The 10,393-nt window shown below is 52.7% G+C and overlaps 1 protein-coding gene across 1 annotated transcript; it reads left to right on the forward strand.

The window, feature by feature from the left end:
• Window positions 1-330: 330 nt before the first annotated feature.
• OCEL1 (occludin/ELL domain containing 1) lies at window positions 331-9,999 on the forward strand. Its single transcript, XM_044658581.1, has 5 exons — window positions 331-1,298; window positions 5,682-5,860; window positions 6,704-6,869; window positions 8,376-8,426; window positions 9,291-9,999. Exons 1-5 carry the CDS (start codon window positions 804-806, stop codon window positions 9,411-9,413), a joined length of 1,014 nt encoding a protein of 337 aa, XP_044514516.1. The 5' UTR covers window positions 331-803; the 3' UTR covers window positions 9,414-9,999.
• The last annotated feature ends 394 nt before the right edge of the window (window positions 10,000-10,393 follow it).

Raw genomic sequence — 10,393 nt, forward strand, 5'->3', positions numbered from 1 at the left:
GAGAGGCCCTGCCCTCTGCGAGTGAGCACAGGTGCCGCCAGTCTGGCTCCTGCCTCTCTCGGTGATCCCTTGAGACTCAGGCTGAGGCCCAGCCCAGGGTGAGCCCCTCTTTCCCCTGACTGCCTGGGTCCTCAGTTGCTGCGAAGGTTAGGGGTGGGGTGGGAGTGGGGAATGGACCTGCCCAGGCTGGTTAACGTATAACCAGGTCCCAGTTCTTGGCCAGGAGAGAAGCACAGAGCAGGCCCGGAGGCCTAGGCTAGTGCAGCTCAGCCAGGCTCAGGGCCTCCACCCTGGGACAGAGGTAAGGGCCCTAGCCCCTCCCAATCAGCCAAGAAAGGGGCAGGAGCCTGCTTTGAATTCTGGGGGCTGGAGGAGGAGGAGCTGGCATCCAGGGACTCCCCTAGGGCCCTCAGCTGCCCAGGAGCCAACCTAGAGGGAGTTCCTTCCCCCTGGCATTAGGCGGTGGCGAGAGGGGGCTGGGGAGGAAGAGAAGGAAGCCGCGAGGCAGGGGGTGCCTCCAGGCCTGAGCCTCAGAAGGGGTCACTTCCAAGCAGCCATACGGAGGAAGCCTGGAGAAGGCGGACTGTTGGACTTCCTGTCCAGGCCCTGCGGGCCCAGTTCGAGGAGGGTAGTGTGTGCTGGGGGGAGGGAGATGGGGAAAGAGTGCTCTTCCTCCCCCCTGAGCCCTCCCTGTTCTCCAGAGGCTCCCGGGCCCAGGCCTGGCACCAGAGGACGGCTCCTCCTCTGTAAGAGCAGGGCCTTGTCTCAGCTGAGCGCAGAGCCTCTGAGGCTAGCAGTGGGCCATGCAAACAAGAGGGAGGTATGCAAATACACACAGAGCTGCTGCCAGGCCTCCTGAGACAAGGATTCAGGAATGCTGGGAGGGGCAACGCCACCCACGTGGTGCCTGCTCCCGGCCCTGTCCCCACCAGTCTGCCTCCCAGGTGGCAGGTCCAACCTACGGTGCCCACGCCCCCCCGAGGGATGAAGGCAAGCCCCCGGGGGCCAGGAGAGGTGCCCCCAGAGTCAGATGCTCCATGGCAAGGGATGCCAGGGGACCCCCACCTGCCCAACCCCTCCAGGGCATCCAGCGCTCATGCCAAGGACCACAAGGCCTGGGCTGCTCTCCCCGAGCCCCCAGTAATCCCCAAAGGCCAACTCAGACCATCATTCCTGGCCACCACTTTGTCCCCCCCACGAGGAAGGAGTTTCTCCAGAAAGGCAGGAGAGGGGCCCCAAATGCCTCCAGCTGCCCACCAATCACCTACTGCTTGCATGCCAGGCCCGAAAACCCTGGGGTAAGTCCTCGGTCCTCAGAGATGGGGCCCCAAGGGCAAGGGAAAGGAATAAGTGAGAATGAGTGAAGGGAGCACAGAGGGAGACAGGATCTCTGGGGAGAGGAAGAGCCAAGGTCTGTGGGCAGGATGTGGGCATGGGGGAGGCGTAAGGGACATTAGGGAGAATATGGGCAAAAGAAGCTGTGAGTTAGATGGGCATGGGGGCATTTGGTCATGGGGCAGGATGAGCTCTTCAGTCATAAATAGAGGAGATCAAGTCTATAGGAGGGGAAAATAGGGTTGTAGACATGGGAAGGAACTGAGAGGGTGGGAAGGAGTCAGGGTGGCTCCGTGGGCACAGGACAATGGGATGTGGAAGCAGAGATCAGGGAGCTCCTAGACTCAAGGGAAAATGAAATATGTGAGGATAGAGGGATTCGGGGTTGGTCAAGGGTGGGGGCCTATATGGGCACTGAGGAAATGCCAAGGTTTATGGGCATGGAGGATGTGTCTGTGAGCACAGGTAGAGATGCGTCTTCGAGCACAAGGCATGGGGCATGGGCACAAGAGGGGGACAAAGCCTTTAGGCACACGGGGACAGGATGGGTGGACACAGGGAAAGATCGTGTGTAGACATCAAAAGAATGGTGGTTGTGCACGTGGAGGGACGGGGCTTGGGCATGGGGAGGAATTCTGTAAGGGGACTGGCTCTGAAGATGCGATGGTATAGCGTCTGGGGAATATGGGGGGATGGAATCTCTGGGCATGGAAGGCTTATTTGAGGATACAGAGGATGGGATATGTGGGCAAAAGGAGAATGGGACAGGTAGGTGCCAGTCTGCTCTCTTGCCATCTCTTATCTTTGAGGATCTTCCCCTCTTCAATCATTCCTTTTCTCTCGCCTTCAATTTCTCCATCTTTCTGGGCTTTTCCCCTGTTGCTTACAAAAATGCCTCAGTTTTCCCCATCCTTTAAAACCTTAAGAGGGGGGCAACTAGGTGGCTCAGTGGATAGAGCACCAGGCCTGGAGACAGGAGGTCCTGGGTTCAAATCTGGCCTCAGACATTTCCTAGCTGTGTGACCCTGGGTAAGTCACCTAACCCCCATTGCCTAGCCCTTATACCCCTTCTACCTCTTTTAAAACAAAACAAAACCAAAAAACCCGTCTCTTGGCCCTAGCATCCCTTTAAGTTACACTACTTTATTTCTCCTCCCTTTCCCAGAAAACCCTTAGAAAGACTCTCCTCCACCCTGTGCCTCCGGACACCCAGAGGCTCTTTCTCAGTCTTCATCCTCTCCATCTTCTCCATAGCATTTGCTAGTGGCCCCCATCCCTTCCCTCTTGGATGCTGTCTCCTCTCTGGATTTCCTCTCTGGATCTCCAGATGCTGCCTTCTCTTGGTTCTCCTCCTACCATTTGGGACATTCCTTCTTAATTCCCTTTGCTGGACCCTTCAGGGTGCAGCGAGTGTCTGTCCTGGACCCTCTTCTCTCCCATCTCTACCCTGTCTCCCTTTGTGATGGGTTCGACCATCATTTCTATAGAGATGACTCCTCAACCTATACAGTACATCCAACCGTGCCCATGACATATCCCACAAGTATCTCCAACCCAATGTAGTTAAAACCGAACTCATTAGGTTCCATCTCCCCCCCTTCTTTCATTCAGGACAGCCAGGTGGATTGAGGAAGACTCATCTTCCTGAGTTCAAATCTGGCCTCAGGCACTTACTAGCTCTGTGACCTTGGGTAAGTCATTTAACCCTGTCTGCCTCAGTCTCCTCATCTGCAAAATGAGCTGGAGAAGGAAATGGCAAACCACTCTAGTATCTTTGCAAGAAAACCCCAAATAGGGTTACAAAGAGTCAAACATGACTGAAAAACACTCAGAACAAAAATTCTTTCACCCAAATCCAGACTTCCCGATAACCAAGTTTACAACCTCATGTCATTATGCTACAGTGAAATGAAATGTACACTGGTTTATAGTCAGAGGACCTGGGCCCAAATCTTGCTCCTGATCCTTACTACCTATGTGACCTTGGGCAAGTCACAACTTCCCTGGGCCTCAGTTTCCTTATCTGTAAAATGAGGGAGTTAGAGGTCCCTTGCAGCTCTAAATCTATGCTCCTATCATCTGTCCCCTCTCTTTCCCCCTATATCCAGTCAATTCCCAGGACCTCCCAATTCTGTCTCCACAAAGCCTTGAGAATCCCCTCACAATCCCACAATCACCATCCCTTATCACCTCTCTATTGTCATCACTTCTCCATTTGGTCCCCCTGCTTTGTTTCTTCCCTCCACAAAGATGCCAAAATAATATTCTTCAAGCACAGATCTGACTATCTCATTCCCTCACCCTCCAACTTTCAGTGGCTCCCTATTATGTCTAGAATAAAAATATCAATAAACTCAACGTGATATTTAAGGCCCTCCACACTCTGCCACTAATCTACCTGTCCAGAATTATTTTGCATATTGTGCAGTCATCCTGCAGTCCTGTTTGACTCTTTATGACCCCGTTTGGGCTTTTCTTGGCCAAGACACTGTACTGGTTTCCCTTTTGCTTCTCTAGCTCATTTTGCAGATGAGGAAACTGAGGCAAACAGGGTTAAGTGACTTGCCCATCATCATAGCACTAGTAAATGGCTGAGGCTCCATTTAAACTCAGGAAGATGTCTTTCTGATCCCAAGCCCAGCGCTCTATCCACTGTGCCACCCAGGTGCCCCTAAACAATATATGCGATGGCTCTGTTGTTCAATCATTTCAGTCGTGACTGACTCTTCATGACCCTATTTGGACTTTTCTTGGCCAACACACTGGACTGGTTTCCCATTTCCTTCTCCAGCTCATTTTGTAGATGGGGAAACTGAGGCCCACAGGGTTAAGTGACTTGCACAGGGTCACACAGCTAGGAAGTGTCAAAAACCAGATTTGAATTCTGGAAGATGTCTCCCTGACACCAGGCCTGGTGCTCTATCCACTGTGCCACCTAGTATTTCCCATCACCCCTTTCATAAACTGCATGTCACAGCCATAGGAGGGAGCACACACTTCACTCATTATTTCCTAAAGTCCCCTTGCCACCTTGTACAGGCCTGGGATAACCTCCCTCCACTTCTTTGCCTCCCTCATCCCTCCTTCTTTTCTCTCAACACTGGGCTCAGGTGCCACCTTCTCCAGGCAGCCTTCCCTGGATCTTCCCCATTGAAAACATCCTCTCCTTGCTGAGGTTTTCCTAGAATGCCACTCTCTCCTTTGTGTCCAGCCTTGGTACGTTGTAGTGCGTTCATCTGTGTACATACTGTATCTCTCTTGTACAACAGAAGTGCCAACTGTATCCCACAGCACAAAGCCAGGGCTTTGTACATAGTAGCTAGTTAAGAAACGTTTGGTTCAACGAATGAATGAGTGAATGAATGAATGAATGAATGAATGAATGAATGAATGAATGAATGCATGAATGGGGTTTTCAGCCTCAGAGGAGAATGTAGTCTATGAGCATGGGGAGGGGACAGTGGGAAGATACAGTCTCTAAGTATGGGGAGATAGCACAGTAGTGGATGAGTTGTACGGGAGAGATGTGTTATGTGGGTGCCAACAGGGCAAACAGGATGTATAAACACATCCTGTAATTCTCATTTCTTTATCTATAAAATTGGACTAACAATAGCCACCTCCCTAGGAGACAACTAGGTGGCTAAGTGGATAAGAGCCCTGGGTGTGGAGGCAGGAAGACCTGAGTTCAAATTCAACCCCAGACACTCTATAGCTGTGTGACCTTGGACAAGTCACTTATCCTGTAATTCTCATTTCTTCATCTATAAAATTGGGTTAACAATAGCACCTCACTAGGAGACAGCTAGGTGGCTAAGTGGATAAGAACTCTGGGTCTGGATGCGGGAAAACCCGAGTTCAAATTCCATCTCAGACACTCACTGGCTATGTGACCTCGGACAAGTCACTTACTCTTGTTTGTCTTCATCCACTGGCGAAGGAAATGGCAAACTACTCCAGCATCTTTGCCAAAAAAAAACCCAAAGAGGGTCACAAAAAGTGGGACAAGAATGAATGAGGAGAATATTTGTAAAGCTCTTCATAGATATTAGCAAATAGTAAACATCTATTAAGCACCTACTGTGTGAAGTGAAGACAGTCTCTGCCTTCAAGGAGCTTCCAATCTAATTAGACAGCACAGAGGACGAGGACCCAATGCTACGAAGTGCTTTGTAAATGTTTGTTTCTGGGTACAAAGAATCTCCAGCCCCAAAGTCTGTGCCCCAAAGTCCACGGGGAACGGACCAGAGCAGCGACTGATCCCAGATATGGAGCCTGGGGAAGTCACAGGCCGGCCCCTCCGTCCTCCCCCCTCCTTATTCTCCTTCTGCCCCTCCAACGCCCAGGCTCAGAGGCAGCCCCAGCAGAGGCCCAAGAAGATTGTGTTTGAAGACGAACTTCCGGTCAGGCGCCCTGAGGTGACTCCTGGGCTGGGTCCTCAGCCAGGCAAGGACCCCCCAGGCTCTGACCCAGCCCCTCCCCCTGGGCACCACCCCCAGGCTCAGCTGGTACCTGACTATGTGCTGTGAGTCTGCCTTTTGGGTCCCTGGGGTGGGGGTGGGAGCACTGGCAGGGCCAAGAGGCCTCAAGGATCTCTAGGGAGACATCTGAAGTCTGGGGGGTGGAGGTGGGCACTGGAAAATCTCTGGGCTCCAGTGGGAGGATGGGGGGGGCCTGGGGAAGGGCCTCTACGAGTCCCTGAGCAGAGAGGGTTAGTCAGGAAGGCTGATGGGAGGATGGGAAGGAGGTCTTTTGGGGTCCTCCCTGGCTGGGAGCAACTTCCAGTTTTGTGCGGTGGATGGCTGAGACTTCCCCTGAGGAGGACCCCGATCCAGTCCCCAAGCCGGCTGACTCAGTCTCCCTTGGGTCTTTTCCCCAAGCCCCTAGGCTGAGTATGTAACTACCTGTGGGGCTGAGGGTCTTTCTGCACGAGTATTTCTGAGTGTCTGTGTATAGAGGAAGGGGAGGAAGCCCAGGGTCCTGGGTTGGAGTCCTCGCTTTGCTGTTGGCTATGTCACCTTGGACAAGTCACTGTCCCTCTTTTATTTTAAACCCTTACCTTCTGGGGGGTGGGGAGGGACAGCCAGGTGGTTCAGTGGATAGAGTGATTAGCCCTTGCAGCTCTCCTCTTAGAATCAATACCGTGTATTGGTTCCAAGGCAGAAGAGTGGCAAGGGGGGTTAAGTGACTTGTCCAGGGTCACCCAGCTAGGAAGTGTCAGAGGTCAAATTTGAACCCAGGTCTTCCTGATTCTAGGCTTAGGTTCTATCCACTGTGCTACCTAGTTCTTTAAGCAAAAGCCCCAGGTGTTCTGGGCTCAGCTCAAGCCTGCTTTGACTGATCCCCTGGTGGGTTCCTATCCTGACAGGAGATACCCAGCCATCTACAGTGAGGCCGAGAGACACCGCTACAAGGCCGTGTTCCAAGACCAGCATGCTGAGTACCAGGAGCTCCACCAGGACGTGGCCACAGCCAGGGCCAAGTTCCAGGAGCTGGAGGCCCTGCTGGCTACACTGCCTCCGCCAGACCCCAAGGTCAGTGGTTACCCTCTCCTGACCCCTCTTCATTCCCAGAGACCCAGCGTTCCCTCCCTGAGCCCCAAATGACTGGCTATTCTCCTATTCTCTCTAACTGTTCGTAACTCCAAACCTGCCACCTCCAAGAAGCCCTCTCTGATTAACCCCAGGACCTCACCCTGCAGGTAGGGGACAAAGATCAGGGACATGGCCCTTCCCATGTTCAGAGCAGGTAGACATGGCTCCTACCCTAGGAAGCCCCTGGTCTGGGAGAAGAGAAAGGAAAGGAGAGGGGCCACTCAGGCAAGACACTGCCATGGTCTAGTTGGGACTAATCACGGAGGGCTACCTGCAGGAGACGGGTGTGGGGTCGGAGATGGGTGGAAAGGAAGGGTAGGGCTTTGGGGATGGGGGCTAGGGAAATTGGGTCTATTTGTGTTCCTAGGAGGAGCCTCTGTGGCCATGGAGAGGTCAAGATCAGGGTCTGGCCAGGTCCGGAATCCAGTCTGAGATGCTGGTGGGGAGGGGACAGGGCTGGACCTTCCTGTTGCAGTGGGAGGGAGAAGGTCGGGGGAGTGGATGGGGTGGTGGGTCCTAGATCGAAACAACAAACATTCCCAAATCCTACTTCCTTCCCAGAGGAGGCATCGCCCAGAACAGAGGAGGAGGGACAGAATTCAGGGGAGTGTTAGAGAAGTCATTGGCCCTAGGACTTGGGGCTCATGCCTGAGAGGGTCCTGGCGACTCAGCTTGATTTCTTGGGGTGCCCAGAGGCTATTCAGGCCAGCCCCTCAGTGGCAGGGGGGGTCCTAGCGCTAGGGAACCCTGACGGTAGCTGGGATGCTGAGGCTTCCATGTAGTCAGGGAGGAAGGGCGGGAGAGGGGAGGTAGGCAGGGGGCCATCCTCCCAGCCTGCCCTGGATGGTGCAGACGTGACCCAGAACCACACGTGCTTCCCCAGTCAGAGCAATCGTTCCCTCTGCTCTCTGCTCCCTTGTCCCCCCAATACAGCAAGAGAAAACTACCTCCAATGCCTTTCTATTTCCAGTCTCAGAGCCTTTACCCTGACTGTGCCCCATGCCTGGCACGCTCTCCCTCCTCACCTCTGGTTCCTGGCTTCCCTGCCTTCTTCAGGCTTGGCTAAAACACTCCTTCCCGTAGGAGGCTCTTCTCAGTTCCCTCCACAGCTAGAACCTTCCCTCTGAAATCACCTCCCATTTACACTGCGGGCATCCTGTTTGGGCATTGTCGTGGGCATGTCGTCTCCCCCATTAGACTGTGAGCTCCTCAAGGGCAGGAAAGTGCCCCTGGAGTTTATCACAGAGCCTGGCACATGGTAATGATAAATGCTAGGCAGCCTGGCAGGTCACACTGTAGAAAAAGGCAGCAGGGACCCAGAGGCCCCTCTGGTCTTCCTTTCAACCCAGGCAGGCTTCCTGGAGGTGACAGAGTAGAAAGTACTGCTTGGTCCCTCTCAGCTCAGACTCTGAGTTCTCTCCATCTCCCTTCTCCTCTCCGCACCAGGAAGAAGTCCGTCTTACCTGGGTCCGGAGGGAATTTGAGAGGAAGAAGAGGGTGAGTGAGGATCTCCTAGGACCTTTGTCAGATCTATAAAACCCTTTACCCTGAGCCTAGTCCCCTTCCTAATATGCCTTCCCAAAGACCCTGCCAAGAGCCATTCCTTTCTCCCCTTGCCCAGAAACCATCCTAACGTCCTCAATAGAGCCCACAGCTGGGAGAGATCAGAGAAATCAAATAAAGTCAGATACTCCCATTTTGCAGATGGTAAAACTAAGTCAGGCAGGAGCAGAGACAGAGGGGAAGGAAAGTGGGTTGGCCCTTCCGAAAGAATGTGATATTCTCTCAGGCAGGAGCCTACGGCATCTCTCCTGCTGTGCCAGAGACACAGGAACAAGGTTTTAGGAGTAGCTCAAGCCCTGGGAAGTCTCTGGGCACTCAAAGCTAAGAGAAAGAAGGATAAGGCCCAAGTTTGGAGACAGCTGCAACCAGCCCACCTCCAGTGCTGGGGCCAACCCTGAAGACCCTGAACAATGAGGACTCGGATCCATTTGATTTTGTGTCTTAACTTTGAAAATAGTGGAGTCCTGGTCTGTACAAAAATCGCTGGGAGACAGGCTGACTATAGACTCCTCCTATTCCTTTGGGTCAATCCAGGTGGGCTTCCTGGAAGAGAAATGGTCAGAGGAATCATTTTAAACTAGGAGATGAGAGAGGAGTGTGGTAAACTGAGAGGAAGAAGAAGAGGAAAGGAGAAAGCAGGAATAAATATATATATATTTTTAAAGATAGAAATAAATTGGGCTATTATTGCATCAGTAAGAATGAAGGCTGGACCAAATGAGGTATTTTCCCCTCTAACATCTGGCCAGGCTGAGCACTGGGCATGAGGGTTTCTTTTTTCTCCCCCTCCCCCAACAGGACCCAGTTTTCCTGGAGAAGCAGGCCCGCTGTGACTACTTGAAAAGAAAATTGAAGCACCTCAAAGCACAGATCCAGAAATATGATGAAAAAGATTCCCAGGATGGTTCCGTTTATTTCTGAACCAGATATTGCCCACACCGCCAGCAGAGACAGAGAGGCCTCTCCTGACCCCGCCAGTTCCAGCAGATGGGGCAGGAGGCTGCTTTGAGATGCCAGGGACTGCCTGCCAATCCCCTCTCGCTGGTGAGGAAGGTGGCTGCCTCAGCTGGGGCTGAGAATGGTGATTGCCCCTGAGAACCAGCCCAGTCTCAGCCTCTACCCCTAGCCCAGGAAGAGAGCAGTGTTTGGGAAGTGAACTTTGGGTGTGAATGTCACCAAGTGGCCTGCCCATGGATGGTGCACCCACGGGCTGGGGGAGCAAGTGCCTGCAGGGAAGAAAATTATTCTGAGGAGAGGCAGCAAGGAGGAACCTCCCTACAATGGGACAGAGTTAGGCTGGGAGTCAGGAGACCAGGCTTCTAGGTCCCATGGTGCCATTGACTTAGTATGACCCTGGGCAAATCCTTTCTCTTTTGTTTCTTCCTCTGTTCAAAGTGGTTTGGACTATGTCTCCAAGATTCCAAGTCTGTCTTCTAAGGACCCTCCCAGCTCTGAGATTCTCTGTTCTAAACTCCCTCCACCCCAGCTCTGACATTCTGTGTTCTAAGGACTCTCCCAGCTCTGACATTCTGTGTTCTAAGGACTCTCCCAGCTCTGACATTCTGTGTTCTAAGGACTCTCCCAGCTCTAACAGTCTGTTCTAAGCTCCCTCCCAGCTCTGACATTCTGTGTTCTAAGGTCTTTCCCAGCTCTGACATTCTGTGTTCTAAGGTCTTTCCCAGCTCTGACATTCTCTGATCTAAGCTCCCTCCCAGCTCTGACATTGTATGATTCTAGCCCCTCTCCAACCTCCTGGTTCTGACCTTCTATGTTTTAAGTTCTCTCTTAGCTCTGACATTCCATGTTCTAAGGATCCTCCCAGGTCCAACATTTTGCATTTCAAATTCCAAGGAAAGCATTAAAACATAGTGGATAGAATTGGGGACTTGAAATCAGGAAGA

Source organism: Gracilinanus agilis, chromosome 1 (assembly GCF_016433145.1).
Source record: "Gracilinanus agilis isolate LMUSP501 chromosome 1, AgileGrace, whole genome shotgun sequence".
NCBI lineage: Eukaryota > Metazoa > Chordata > Mammalia > Didelphimorphia > Didelphidae > Gracilinanus > Gracilinanus agilis.